Source organism: Sinocyclocheilus rhinocerous, unplaced genomic scaffold (genome assembly GCF_001515625.1).
Source record: "Sinocyclocheilus rhinocerous isolate Xijiao unplaced genomic scaffold, SAMN03320098_v1.1 scaffold808, whole genome shotgun sequence".
NCBI lineage: Eukaryota > Metazoa > Chordata > Actinopteri > Cypriniformes > Cyprinidae > Sinocyclocheilus > Sinocyclocheilus rhinocerous.
This window is the reverse complement of record NW_015650699.1, coordinates 283,266-298,718: the sequence shown is the minus strand read 5'-3', so window position 1 is coordinate 298,718 and position 15,453 is coordinate 283,266. Positions and strand designations below refer to the sequence as shown.

General features: G+C 35.6%; 2 protein-coding genes across 4 annotated transcripts in view; one reads left to right on the top strand and one right to left on the bottom strand.

Moving 5' to 3' along the window:
- The window catches only part of uvssa (UV-stimulated scaffold protein A), a 32,124-nt gene extending 21,449 nt beyond the window's left edge, over positions 1–10,675 (bottom strand). The window contains exons 1-7 of one of the 3 annotated variants that reach the window (XM_016517533.1): positions 10,355–10,675; positions 10,017–10,139; positions 8,767–9,165; positions 8,073–8,193; positions 5,220–5,546; positions 4,982–5,091; positions 4,379–4,507 (exon numbers count right to left, since the gene is read on the bottom strand). In XM_016517533.1, coding sequence (XP_016373019.1) covers positions 4,379–4,507; positions 4,982–5,091; positions 5,220–5,546; positions 8,073–8,193; positions 8,767–9,165; positions 10,017–10,022 — 1,092 coding nt within the window. In that variant the 5' untranslated portion in view covers positions 10,023–10,139; positions 10,355–10,675. Of the gene's footprint in view, positions 1–4,378; positions 4,508–4,981; positions 5,092–5,219; positions 5,547–8,072; positions 8,194–8,766; positions 9,166–10,016; positions 10,140–10,229; positions 10,327–10,354 lie in introns of those variants that run through there. The other 2 variants (XM_016517531.1, XM_016517532.1) reach the window with 2 other exon arrangements.
- Positions 10,676–10,902: 227 nt separating this feature from the next.
- LOC107712312 (trypsin inhibitor ClTI-1-like) lies at positions 10,903–11,791 on the top strand. Its single transcript, XM_016517534.1, has 4 exons — positions 10,903–11,064; positions 11,271–11,311; positions 11,396–11,505; positions 11,596–11,791. Exons 1-4 carry the CDS (start codon positions 11,028–11,030, stop codon positions 11,639–11,641), a joined length of 234 nt encoding a protein of 77 aa, XP_016373020.1. The 5' UTR covers positions 10,903–11,027; the 3' UTR covers positions 11,642–11,791.
- Positions 11,792–15,453: the final 3,662 nt, after the last annotated feature.

Sequence of the window (15,453 nt, the reverse complement as noted above, 5' to 3'; positions counted from 1 at the left end):
ACATTTAAATTGAAATGGAATATATAAATATAAATATAAAAAAAAACTAATTCCAAATATTAATAAAAACTATAATAGTATCTCAATGATACTAAAACAACACGGCCTCTAACCTCCTTGATTTGTCTCATCAGCAGACGTGGATATATGAGAATGACGTTGAATATTTAAACGATGTGCTCCCATGAGTGGACTACTGGCAGACATTCGCAGTGAACTCTATTGACCATGCAGTGGCCCCTGGACTCTACCCTGAGAGGATAAGATAATGAGTTTCCGGTTAAATGTCCCCCACTTATGGGGAAAAACACATTCCAGCAGTGCTCCTCGCGCCCTCCAATATATTTTGTACGGTCTAATTAACTCTGTAAGCAATCTCAATTACTTTGTGCCCAGGGAAGCGTCAGCCAGGCACACTCCTTAAGCAGGTCTGTTATCCTTTTAAAAAATGAGCTGAGGAGGTAGCCTCGGACAACTGAGCCCTACACTTCATTTGTCTTTGGCCAAGTTTGATGGCTATGCGTTTAAAAACCCATTCAATCTTATAAACCAAAAATTAAATGTACTCAGCTGTGATGGTCCTCTGTGCATCTGCTATTTATATGCTAATCTCCTCTCTTACGGGGAAGGTCTTGCAAATTATTACGGCAAACCAATAACTCAGGTGTATGGACTAGCAGGCTAGCTGACCGCAGAACAGAATGAAATGCACTTTGTCACGAGAACATGTTCTAGGCAGCCTGGAGAGAGACTCCCGTGAAGTTTACGGTCATATCTCAATTTGAAAGCTCTCTTACACACATATACATACATACACACACACACAGGGTTATTTCAGGATAATTGGGACATTTTTTCCCATTCATCTCAATGGCAAAAGTGTCCCAATTTCCCCAAATTCATAGAATTTGCCCGAATTCACAATAGAACTGAATTTACCCGAATTCACCCTATTCATACTTTAATTTTTATTTCTTTATTTATTGAATAGGTACACTATCAAAAATGCTGTAAATAAAACGTAAATTAAAAAAGATTACTTAAGTATGATACTAAGAAAATACTATTTCAGTCTTTCTACTTCAAAATTTCAAACTTTGTGTTACTTGCCATTTCTTTGAAATTATTTGTTAAAATCTACTAATTATTATTATTTACTAATTAATTATATTGCAAATTATTTAAAAAGCAAATCCTACAGTAAATGGTTTTCAGTGTACATTTATTAATTCAATGGTTTCTTCTGCTGAAAACAAATATTGACCAATATTGAATGTAGAAGAACACACTGTAAGCTAGTGACCCCCAAAATGAATCTGATCACTTAATTCAGAGTTAAATGCACGGCTGTCATTGCATTAAATTCAGCACATCTAAGCAAGTGTCATCTCAAATGCTGCATGATCGTCAGATCATCATCAGCTTCAATGTCTTTTAACTAGCGGCTGTTAAAGTAATTTTTATTGGATATACAAAGTCAGTTCTCCTCAAGTTCACACCGAGTTTAATAGATGCTTTTTTGAACATTTTAGCAATTTAAAAATATTAAAAAAGGATTTTTTACACGGCACCCCTGCTCTGCTCCCTGCTGCCACGGCACCCCGGTTGGGAAACACTGATCTATATCGTCCTAATGCACGGTGAGGAGGAGAGTTTGAGTGGCTAAAGACTCTCCAAGGACCACAGCTGGAGAATTGCAGAAAATAGTTGAGTCTCAGGGTCAGAAAACCTTAAAAATAAAAAATCTAACAGCACCTACATCACCTCATGTTGTTTGGGAGGGTTTCAAGAAAAAAAAAATCAAGAAAAGAAAATGCTCTCATCCAAAAACAATCCCCAGCATATTCAGTTGTCAGACACGACTGGAACTTCAAATGGGACTGGCTTCTCTGGTCAGATGTAACTAAAAAATTCACTCAAGATGGGTTGCACACCAAAACCAAGCTTCTGCTCTGGCCATCCCAGTCCTCTGAGCTGAACGCTATAGAAGATGAGTGTGGTGAACAGAAGTTTATAATGTTATACTAAAACTAAAATTAAAACAATGGAAAAACCCTTAAGATAACATGTAGAGAAAAAAAAAAACATCTTAAGCGTGCAGAATAACATAAGTGGACTTTGAACGATTAATTGCTGCTTTGAACGATTATGTAATTGTGGCATCCGTAATTGTAATTGCGATTAGAAATTAGATTAATTGTGCAGCCCTAGTATATGGGACTTAGATAACCATATTTATCGTTTGTTTGCCAAAGAAAAAAAAACTAAATAGATATTATTGCTCTCAATTATTGCTCCTTCAGGCCAAACCATTAAGTTGCCTTATCACAGTAAATAATGTATATTCTCTCCTGGCCCTATAAATGTTGTTCTGTTACATATTTTGTGTATAAGAAACCTCAGACCAAAGTCACAAATTCACACAAGTGGAATCTTACACGAGGAAAAATATGGTGTGCTATTTATACAAATAACTGATATTTTGGTATCTAGGTATACTTTAGTAATTAATTTTCCTTATGCTATATTTGCATTTCCAAGCTATTGGGGGTTTGCATTCAATTTTTAAATCTTAATTTTTTTTAAATCTAAAACTCATTATCATATGATAAAGGCACACAGAAAAATTATAATTAGTAGTAATTTTACACCTTTTTCTGTTCCTCAATCAGTAGGAGTTTAAGCTGAAAGCAATTCCACCCATGTCATAGCAATGGCACAGGGAATAAAGTAATGGAATGCTTTTAGGGGGAAAAGGAAAAACTAATTATGATAAAGGCCTTTTAGTTGTTGCTTTATCACAACGCACTGACTTTTTGTATTGAAAATCGTCACTGAGAGTGATAAACCTCTCTGGCGTGCAGTCAAGTGCTTTGTCAATGTCACACCCCTCCTTTCTCTCTACCCTGTCTGTTCTTTTCACCCAGTTAAAAATGGATAACATGTGTCATAATGAAGTGTCTCCTAACTGCTTGCTGTGTCCCATTCCACCCTAGAGTGCGCAAATCTCCATTAGCACATGAGCCGTGCCTCCCCGTAGCAAATCTCCCAGTATCAATGCAAAAATGCGCATCTTCAGAGTTTGACCATATAAGACACAGTGTAATCTAAAAATGTGCACACTACACAAATATTCTCAATACCGTCGTCATGTGTTACACGTGGACATCTTTTGACAAGCAAACACTTTCCAGTGCACTATTTGACAAGATTCCAGTATCTAATGTGTGAGGAAAGAGCGCCCTCCACTGTGGATAATGCATTACTGAAGTTATTCCAGATATAATTTGCATTTTGCACTGCTCAATTACTGTGATCATTACCCTACTGCTTACAGCAGTACATACTGTAAGTATGCATACAGTATACTCTATCTTAGAATACTCACTCAACACAGAAAAATCAGTTGTAAGCTGGATGATTTCAACAATGGTGAAACATACGAATAACCATTCAATCAATGGAAATTCATTGATATATAAATGTATTATATTATAATTATTAATATTATATATTAATAATAATTATCGTTATTTAAACATATCGTTAAATGCAAAATATGATTTAAACAGACCAGAAACATTATGATCTGGCTTTGATGTAACTGTGAAAAGTTAAATATATTAAATAGAATTCACAAAACAATTTCACACATGATATTTGTGACCCTGGGCCACAAAACCAGTCATAAGGGTCAATTTTTTTTAAATTGAGATTTATATATGATCTGAAAGCTGAATAAATAAGCTTTCCATTGATGTATCATGTGTCACAGTTAGGATAGGACAATATTTGGCCGAGATACACCTATTTGAAAATCTGGAATCTGAGGGTGCAAAAAAATCTAAATATTGAGAAAATCATCTTTAAAGTTGTCCAAATGAAGTTCTTAGCAATGCATATTACTAATCAAAAATTAAGTTTTGATATATTTACGGTAGGAAATTTACAAAATATCTTCATGGAACATGATCTTTACTTAATATCCTAATGATTTTTGGCATAAAAGAAAAATCGATAATTTTGACCCATACAATGTTTTTTTTGGCTATTGCTAAAAATATACCCCAGCGACTTAAGACTGGTTTTGTGCTCCAGGGTCCCATTTGGCATTGTAAAATCCTTTTAAAATGGATGAACAATAAACTGTGTGGAACAGCCATGCAGCACGTCAAAAATAAAAACAGCTGTCAGTCAACTCAAGGCACATTGTCACTTTCACCACACAACAGATGCTTCAAATATAGGAAGCACTCAACTAAAATAGAAACGACAGGATGTGAGAGTGTAGTACTCTTCTTGCTGTTTAATGCACTTAGCCCTCAAAATCAGAGCAAAAAAAGTGTAGGCCTATATCCGTCTAAAAAAACAAACTCACCACTCTTCTTTCTCTGTTTTTGTAGTCTATATGAAGAAACTCGTGATTTCTCAAGGCATACTCCAGTGATTTCTTTAACTCAGTGGCTCTCCTCATCAGTTCTTCCTCAACACCCACCTTCGTAAAGACCTGACATTCAAAAATCACACATTAACTTTATTCAAATAAACATAACATTCAGATGTATGAAAGACAAATCCAATGAATGCATATATGCCACAATTGAACCCACATTAAATACAGATATGTTTCTTACACAAATGCATGGATTCACTTCAGAAGGACTTTATTAACCCCCGGAGCCATGTGGAGTACTTTTTATGATACACTTTATTTTGCTTCAAAATCTCCACACCCATTCAGTCGAGGGCTTAAGGGTGAGTAAATGATGGGGAAATTTTCAGTTTTGGGTGAACTATCCCTTTAACTTGCCAATTTTTTTAATTAAATGTTATTAAATAAAAATAAAAAAAGCAAAAAAAATAAAAAAGTTTTGTGAAAAAGAGCAGCTTGGACGTTTTGCTAAACATCTCCTTTTGAATAATTAATGACAGGTTTCTCATTTGGGAATGAATGATTCCTTTCAGAGGTCAAAGGGTTTACCTGGATCCAGGACTGCACCAGAGGCAGGTGTCTGGTTGTGATGAGTCTATGGAGATCCCTCACAGTGTTTACTAATGCCTCATTCTCTTCCGTCTCCCTCAATTTTAAATCTGCAGACATGATTCAAACGGTTATTCACAAAAAAAATTGATTTGAACTCCAAATTCCATGCAATGCTATGACATGACAGAGCACACGTATCATGAGAATAGCTGTGAACACGATCAGTCAGATACACCTGTAGACACATTGAGCTCCAGCTGATATCTATAAGACATTAAACCAGTGCTGCGGAGAAACGCGTCCTCATCAGGAACTTCCTCTGTGTCACTCTCGTCACTAGACTTGTCTGTTTGCCCTTCATCATTTGTCTTCTCGGTCATCTTTCCGTTCTGCTCATTGCTCAGGTCTTTACTGCAGCAGGGTTGGTCAGATATGTTCTCGGCTCCCACAGAGGTTTTAGCAACTGCTGCTTCCTCATTAAACAGGTTTAAGTCATCGGTTGCAAGCAGTTTCATGCAGTTGTTCATCTCAGTCAAGGTTTCCTCAATCTCAGTCGTCGTTTCTTAATGAAAGAGATCAAAACAAGCATTTAAGCGTGGATAGAAATGGATGGGCACACTTTTTTTCTTATCTTTAACTAAGGATTAATGGCACTTAATGACATTTTTAAACAACAAGACTTGAACAAGAACTTGTCACTCTTTTTTAAACAAGATTGCTAAATGCTATTTGTGTTTTCTAGATATTTACAGTTTTTTTTTTTTCCAATCATCAATACGAAGAAATTAAATCAGAAATTTTCATAACAGGTTTTTATTACAAGGGCCTGCATTGTCAAATCTAAAAACATGGTATGGAAAGTGGTACATGAGACCAGGAAAAGAGCGATGATGAGATATCATCACCATAGATAATGTATTCCAATTGTTTCATGGTAACTGGATCTAAACATGGAACACTGTTCATCAGTTTTCATAAAAATACGCATTAAAAGTAATGCAACAGTTACTTACCTTTTTGAGCAGTTGCTTCAATTGTTAGATCAGTGTAATGACATCTCAGATGTAATGTGTGAATTTCGTTGTGAAATGGCAATACTTTGATGTTGTGTCATTTTGAAGAGGTGATTTTAGTTCAACTAAATGAACTTATATTTATATGTATTGTATCCAAGCAATCGAAAAAAGAGTTTTGAAAAATTTGCATTTTGATCACTGAGTTCTGTCAAGTGTTTTGAAAAATGACATCAATGTTCTGATATCAGCGCCAAAGTGATTGTAAAAAACTACAACTATACTACTTCACCCCCATCCTGTAAATGTATTGCCACCTTTTACTTTTCCCAAGTCTAAAAGAATACTCTAGCAAGTCATTAATCACTTTTGACAAGGCTTTTGTAGTCAAGATGTTATGAATTAAAATGAAATTTATTTGAGTAAATATTTAGGCTGTTGATTTTTTTTTTTTTTTTACAGTGTTATATCTAAGATTACCTATTCCAGGATATTGTTCATTTAATTTACAGCATGTCCTGGGAGCTGTCCCTCAGTGTTTAACCAGCATATAAAGTATTTGCTTAACACAGTTCCTCAGGAAATGTTGATTCTTGGTGAAGCTGTGAAATCTTAAACATGATGTAAAAAACTGAAAATACTTTATACGTACCCTTACAGCAATAAAGGAATTTCACATTTACACACGCTTTACATGAACATTGTTTAAATATTTTATATTTTTGCATTTTAACGGCCAAATGTAAATATTCTAATATTTTGAGATACTGGATTTTTGACTTTTATGAACTGTAGGTTCTAATCATCAAAATTAAAACAAAAACACTTGAAACGTTTTACTTTACATGTAATGAATCTAGAATATATTAAAGTTTCACTTTTTGAAATAAGTTACACAAAAAAATGAACTTTTTCATGATATTCTAATTTTCTGAGATGCACCTGTATAATTAGTTCCACCCGGTGATTTCTACATACAAATGACTGGATTGCTGAAGGGACTGTAAAATCAGCAGGTGTAGCCACATTGCGTATGCAAACAGGGCGTCAATGACTAAAAGATGATATCTTGAAGGTATCAGTCAGACAAGATAAGTTTTCAGGACATAATGTCTGTGAAGTACTGATTACTGTGGACGTCAGTAGTGATTATTGACAATTTGCACAGGATAAGCTATTCAGATATCGCTGAGATAGGTGTGCCTACTGTATACTCCATTATATCTAGGATTATTAGCTATAATACGAGCCTGTAATAATAAACTGCAGATGATGTGTTTCTAGAATGAACACATTGGTATTTATAATATGTGGTATTTATAATATATGTACTGTTGGTGCCTTGTACATCAGCTGATCTGATGTTCGATACTATAATTAAGAAGAAGTATAGAGAACTGTAATTAAAGATGAACATAGCTCACTCCCACTTTCAATAAGCAGTCATTCCAAGATCGAAATACTGTGTAGAAATTCTGCTGTATACTGTAGGCTGACTTCAGATATAAAAACAGAGATTGGATGGGTAATGTTTACTCACTGAAATCAGAAGAAGTCCTCTCAAGAATGTGTGGAAATATAAACACGGCAACGCAGTTGTGTCAATGTTATGGTGTCACTGGCAACTGAGTTCTTTATTGTAGATTAAGTAGTTCCACTTATTTTTGTTGATTATTCAGTAAAATAATTTGACAAAATTTCGGAAAACGAGCCAATAGTGCACTTGCACTCATATGGCTCCATGATTGTTATGTTCCTTTGCATTGTAAAGAGTGCTGTGGCATTATTGGCCTGTTTGCCACATTGTTAGCCCTTAACGTTTAGAGGTAAAGTGATATAATGGCAATAAAAATTACATTTATATAAAATAAAAATATGTGTGTAAATATATCAAGGAATAATCAAATTGCTTTATTTTAGCGTAGATAATTTCTAAAATGATTTTACTTTTATATTTTCATTTATTTTGTTAATTAATTTTCATGTTCAAAAGATAACAAGTACTAATCTATAGATAAGTTTTTGTGTGTGTGTTTTTCAATGGAGTTACATTTTGTGGAAATAAAGGTGTTTACCCTCCATTTCCTGTTTGGCCTTTTCAAGCTTCTCTTTGTAAATTCGTTCCAATCTCTTCTGTTTCTCCTCTTGTCTTTTTCTCTCAGCCAGTGTTCTTGCTTCAACATCATGAAAATCTACCTAAAAAAAAGACACAATGCATTTCTTGAAGGGATAGTTTACACAAAAATGTATAATCTGTTTGTGGGTAACCAAACAGTTTCAGGTCCCCATTGACTTGCATTGACTATTTTTTTTTTTTTCATACTATGGAGGTCAATAGAGACCAGCAACAATTTGGTTACCCTTATTCTTCAAAATATAATCTTTTTGTGTTCAGTAGATAATGAAATGAATGCAGGTTTGGAACAACATGAGGGTGAGACATTTCACTATTATAATGATGAATTATAATAACATAAATAAAGCCACCCATAACATCAAGTGGATGAAAACCAAATGTAAATAATAATCTATTTGAACATAATATTGGAAAATACAATGAAACACAATTACTAAATAGTAGGGTTAGGTTAGCTTTTTATAAACTGCTTGATTCATTCACCTTTGATTAAACAGCTAAATTTAGGTAGAACACAATATCTTTTCCATAACAGTCTTTATATAATTACATAACAACAGTGACGTGTCCCAGGGTGCAGACTGATGGCATTAAATACCATAATCACAGAACAGGCACGTCCAGATAAATACCTTTTTAATCTGCTTTAGAAAGTGATATCCCAGAGACAGTTTCTTATACGCCTCTCCATACGTGGCGTGCCATGACTGCACAGTCTGAATGGCAAGTGTCCTTAGTTTTCTCGCCACCTCTTTGGGTGGAGGCAGCGGCTGCTCAGTGTCTGTTTCTACTGTGAGTTCCAGGAACTCCTGAAAGTTTGTGATGAGAAGATCTCTGAAGTGATGCGACCGCCTGAAAATCTCACTGATCATTTGGAAGGCAGAGAGACGGATCTCTCCGTGCTCTTGGTTCAGCTGGGTCATAATCAAGTGGTAGAAATGATCAACGTAGTCAGTGGAAACTCTATGGTCAGAAAAGGAAGAAGAGTTCCAGCTTAACAAGGAGTGTAAGGGCATATGTCCAGTGCTGCTCTAAGGCCACAAAAACAAACACACAGGTACATGAGCAATTTACGCTGACTTGGCAAATCACAAAATGGACTTTGATTAGGCTTTATAACTGACAACACTGATAAATAAACACTGGGTAAGGCCAGTTTCCTCATTCGGTGACTAGATAATGAGATCATAAGCACGCTTTGGGCAGAGGTGGCAAGAGCTTTGGTGACCAATGATATTTAACTAACCAGTGTTTTATGAAACACTGCACTGTGATAATGGCATAGCTGTCTGAAATCGGTGAGCGTGATTTCACCAAGTACACATGTTCCTGGATCAACATCCTTGTTGATCCTGGAACATCATTCCAATCAACCAATCAGAATTGAGGGATAACTTTTCAGGAAATGTCAGTTTTAGGCTTACAATCAGGATTAGGTGCTTCTTCACCCTTGTTAATCAGCTATCATTTCACACTGATTTTAGGAATAAATTATGGGTAGGGTTAGGTTTAGGGGTAGGGATTGGGTTAAGACTGTATTTTTGGACAGTAATGTTGATCCAGGAACATGTCTTACTTGGCAAAATCACGGCGACCATCTGAAATCAAAATTTACGGAATCACTTTTTGTTTTGCCTCACCATCTGCCAGCACAAACAAAAAATTGTTACTAGCTCAAGTTCTTGCTAAGTTCACGTTAAGGTAAAGTTCAATGGGCTCTAAGGTAAAGGCCTTTTACTAATGGGGCAAAAACACTCACTAAGCAAATAAAGATGTCCTTGAAGAGTGTTGTCCTGTTTCTATGAAATCTTTGCCAGAATGTCCTAATTTATTCACAAGACTCACTGTTTGGTCCATGTATTTTTGAACCTACTAAACATACTTGCATATTTTCTTCACGTCCTTCATTTTGTCTTTATTTAACTGTGGTTCTCCAGAGGTAGTCAACTCCTCAACCAGTTGTGAGAGCTTATCACGCATTGTTTGGTCCATCTTTGACATAACCCTATAACAGAATGAAGAAAGAATGAAAGTATGAAGGAATGGGCCAACGCAACCGCCACAGAAACAGTTACTCCTATATGCCTTTACTCACAATTATTTTTGTTATGCAGCTGCTATTCAACACAGATATACAGACAGATTCATAAAGTCAGTGACAGAGAGAGAGCGAACCAACTGTATCCGAACTCTTTAATGGATATAATGGATGTCACGTACCGCTTCCTCCACCTGCTGTAATGAAACTGGCTTTAATAACTACTGGTATTAGATCAAATTTATGTGTCCGTCTGGAAATGAAGTTCACTCATCTCAGTAGTTTAGTGCGATTGAGCAGGGAATGTAAACAAAGACATACTGAGCAACCGTGAAGAGTCCATTTTCAAAATAAGAGTCGCTCTCTTTTGTACATTTTCACTGAAAACGGACTGAACTACAACCGAAACGTAATCGTTAATATAATTTAATAAAAATTATTTTAAGTGTAAGGCTGTACACCTGTGCCGCGCGCGTATTGAGAATCTACGGCAAAATAATTTCTCATGATTATTAATTAGACGGTGCTGACGTTGCTTAGTGAGCGTTGTTACGTACAATATCAATATTCATTAGTCCAGACTTCTTCCTTCATTCTTATTTGACAAGCTGACAACCGCCCACTTACACTAGTCTGCTTGTCAGCCAATCAGCGAGGCATATTGACCGAGCGTCGGGCAGCTTAATGAATATTTAAAGCATGACTTCGGCTTTGTAGAATTCGAGTGACGCACTTTGTAAATGTGTAACCGCTCTGTGGGTGGGAGCAAAAGTGCAATAAAAGGACTAACCTGAGAGTGATTGATTACACAGTCAACACATCGCTGTATACAATTGGTTATCTACCATTTGAATCATGCTGGCACGGGTTGTTCTGGTACTCTGTTTGGCAGGTGAGTCTGTAACTGATATAGGCAATAAAGAACATCAAAGTCTGATGTTTTGGGGGGGAAAAGAAGACGTTATTTTTTAAATCCTTAATTTAAAGTTCAAGCAACAAAAATTACATACCAGGCACTTCATATAACGTGGTGAGTTATTTATCTCTCTCTCTCTCTAACTGTGTGTGTGTGTTTCACTTTTATATGATTCTAAACAGCTTTGGCAAGAGGAGCTGTTATCCCTGGTGGCTCTAACGAGGTGCGTTGAAGATTAAAACCTATTCTTGATGCTTTATTTAACCACTACATGTATCTAATGTATTCTGTGTGCTTTTGTTGGCAGCCAAACTGCTCTGAGTACTTCCTGCCCGTCTGTACCCGGGAATATAACCCTGTGTGTGGTACTGATGGAGTCACATACTCCAACGAATGCATGCTGTGTTTGTTAAATATGTAAGTTAAATCAAGTTTTTAATGTTTATCTACCATTTGAATGTTCTTACTGGTGTCCTTTTGAAAAATTGTTCGACTGTCTTGTCATAGGGAGGAGAAAGTCAACACATTAATCTCCAGGAAGGGCAAATGCTGAGACACATCCACTCATTTATGTTCTGTATATGTGACATGAACCTGGAACCACATGCTGTTTTTTACTGGTTTTTGTCTTAAGATAAAGTGTGTGTTGTGTGCCCTTTTAAAAACATTCTAATCCTTTAATAAAACCTTGATATAGAAGTCACTGCTTTGTACTGTACTTCCTTTAATATAAATGGGCGCTATTCATCACAGCTCCTGTGTATAAGCTTTATGAGCTATATTTATAATAACACTAAGGAAACAATCAAAAGAAAACTGTCTAGCTAGGGCAGTGAGACATTATCAGGTTGATATGAACATTGTGCATGGTTAGCGTCTACTTTTGGACAAATGTGGTGTTCGTGAGTATGGGGTTATTGATCGGTGTTTGAACTAGGGCTGCAACTAACGATTATTTTGATAATCGATTAGTTGCCCGATTATTTTTTCGATTAATCGGATCTTCTCATTTCTTTCTTTTTTTGACAAAAAACACTTCCACATTCTGCCCAATGTCCTTTAAACAAACGTGTCAACTGAATGCTATGAAAATAGTGCTTAACAATTTATTAGAAACACATAATAAAGATAAAACACAAATATTTTAGGAATCTGTCAAAAAAATTGTTTAAATCTAAAAATGTTATTGTCATTTATTGGGCAAATATCAAACTAAGTAGGCTAGTATTTATTCACATATTAACAAGAATGTCCTCCTATGCCTTCCATAACAGCTTGCATTCTTGCTGGCATTGCTTAGGTACTTTTTGACTGTAATTGGGTATCTTGAGAGCTTGACTATTTTTTTTTTCTGCCTTTTTTCATAGATAACAGCAATAATTATATTATAGCATAGAAATAGTCAACTACTGTTACTAAAGAGCTTATGCACATTGGAGGACTTGCCAATACAGAAAGCTAAAAAATGATTATAATCACCAATACTGTTAGTTTAGAGCAGCAGTGGCACAAACCTTACATAAATTTTTTTTTTTTTTAAATTGTTAAGCACTGTATTTGAATATAGTTTAAATCTCTACATTAAAAATTAAAATAATAATAAATATAATAAGGACGAATAAAAACAAACTCAGTATGTTAACCAACAGGTAAGAGTAATGTTCTGCAGGAACACGCGTCCACTTTGATCACATGTCATTTCTTTATCCTGTAAAAGGCGACTATGAAGCATCTGATATTTATATTCAGAATTACACGCTGTATCCCTTTACAGTTCCTACTCTCATAAAATACGTGCACTACATGTTGACTTTTAAACCTCATTTAAAAACCTTATTTATACCTTTTAAATATCAACAACAGATATTTCAGCACAATTAATGTTTTTGCGCTGAGTATTATTAACTTCGTTGTCTCGTCTCTACTGTGTTGTTCCGTCTGTCTGACGCGCGTCCACGCGCCCGCCGCGCCGGCGCTCATTCAGTAAAGATTTACTATCAGAACGGACTTTTTTGCAAAAGTGGAAGTGTTCGCGTGAATTTGTTACATTTACAGATAAGGATATGACCGTGAACTGAAAGTTTTTGCGCTGAGGACGAACATGCATCTGTCAAAGCGCAGGACAGGGCAAGCCTATAGCCTACGCCATACGCTAATGCGTTAGGTTAAAGCTTAAAATAAAGAATTCTTAAGTTTTGGGCAGCTTGGATCACGTACTTCTCCTGCAGCATCTCATTCTGTTTCCTCCACTATTTTTAGATGCATTTTGTCCGTAATGCGCTATTCAGTGCTGTAATTTGACGCGACCGGCTGGAGTTGGACGTGCACCGTGGGCAGACCCGACTAATCGATAATGAGAATCGTTGTCGATTATTTTCATTATCGATAATAATCGATTTTATCGATTAGTTGTTGCAGCCCTAGTTTGAACTGAATGAACTTCGGTCCTGGGGCAGAAGTGTCCTTTTTTGGCAACATAATTCTGATATATTCTAGCTATGTCAATATTCAGTGTAGCAATGAAGTTCAGTCTAGTAATTAAAAAAAGGTTTAAGACTGCTCATAGATGGGATAAATGCATTTATACAGCAATTGCAACTGTATATTTTGGGGCTGAGGTGTGTCACAGCAGGCATAATTTAATCTGCCTTTTATGCAGCATTTACACTATTTTAAACAAGAGCAGCTGTGTAAAGACACCTTAATATATCCAAATTACGTTTACTTTCATAATAAACATTGCAATAGATATTTATCACTTGGTTTAGAACTTTCTAATATGACAATTTATATTAATACATTAATATTTCTATACATTAATGTATTATATACAATGTATATTACACAAATGTATGGTAATTTATATTGATTTACAAAAATATTTGATCAAACCTGGGGTGTATTTCAGAAAGCAAGGTTAACTTGCCGTCACATATACCCTAAACTATGGGATGAAATTAGACTCAAAATGATTAATAGATGCACGCACAATTATCCATGAACTGCATAAATTTTATACATGTATCTTACTAACCACAAACAAATGCCTTTCAATTTGATTCTGTGGAATTCGGGATTAAATGATTGTGCAGCGATTTGTACAAATACAGACATGTTTGCGAATAAAAATGTTCTGTTCTGCATTAATATATCATAAATTGCTCAAGCAAAAAGGAATCTGTGCATATGTGGATAAGGTGACACGCGTGCATTAATTGATGTCTAGTTCGACTCGATCTTGTTCGGTTCATTTGGATTTTGAGACTTCATTTTCGCAGTTTACAGCATTTCACGTCCCCCACACACACAACTACCAACGAACAAGGCCCAGTGCAATTCATTAACGTGTACACGATTTGAAAAAATCGCAAATGTGCCTCACTACACTAAAACAAATGCTTTTCAACCGGTGTCTGCAGAGTTAAGAATTACATTAATGTGCAGCATTTTGTTCAAATAGAGACATATTTGTGAATACAAATGTTATAGTTTGTATTAAAGTATCAATTTGTGCATGTAGCGATTAAAATGTGCATTTGTGCATCAGGCGACACGCGTGCATTCATTCATTCATTCACTTCTCTTCTGAATCGATTCTATTTGATTCATTTGAATTTTGAGACTTTCGTTCCGCCCTTTTAGCCTTACCCAATCCACACACACACAGCTCGCAGTCCACGCGCAGCTGAGCTAAAGAAAATCGGCAACCACTAGGTGGCCCTAGCCCCACTCACATGTGCGCATTCCATTGTTTTGGCCCTATAATCCTCTTTCTTACTCTCTCATTTGGCACGAATCCAAATGTTTCCATATTCACAATGTTGGCTGTTTGAATTTGAATGCTACATACTATTATTTATTAGGCCTATGTAAACCAGGCTTTGTAGGCTACTTAACCCGCTTTCCCAAAAAAAAAAAAAATGCGTTAGTAAGATACATGTATAAAATGTATGCAGTACATGGATAATTGTGCGTGCATCTATTAATCATTTTGAGCCTAATATCATCGCATAGTCTTGTGGCTGACAAGTTTAATGCATTACCGTGTTACCATTTCTTTGGTGAACAGTAAAAAAAACATTTGTGCATTGAAATCGGTATAATAATAATAATAATAATAATAATAATAGCCTACAAGGAATGAATAACTGACAACGTGCCGTTGAATTACAGGGGGGAAAAAACAAGGTACTGTCACGAAGTTCTCGTTTGGCAAAATTAATATAAGATATTCTGTCTTAAGACAAGTTACCTTAGAACAAGTTCAATAAAACATCTTGTATTTCTACGGTAGAGGAGAATAGCCAAACCAAAAAGAAACAAAGAAAACACAATGTAACATTCATGAAAACGTACACAATGGAA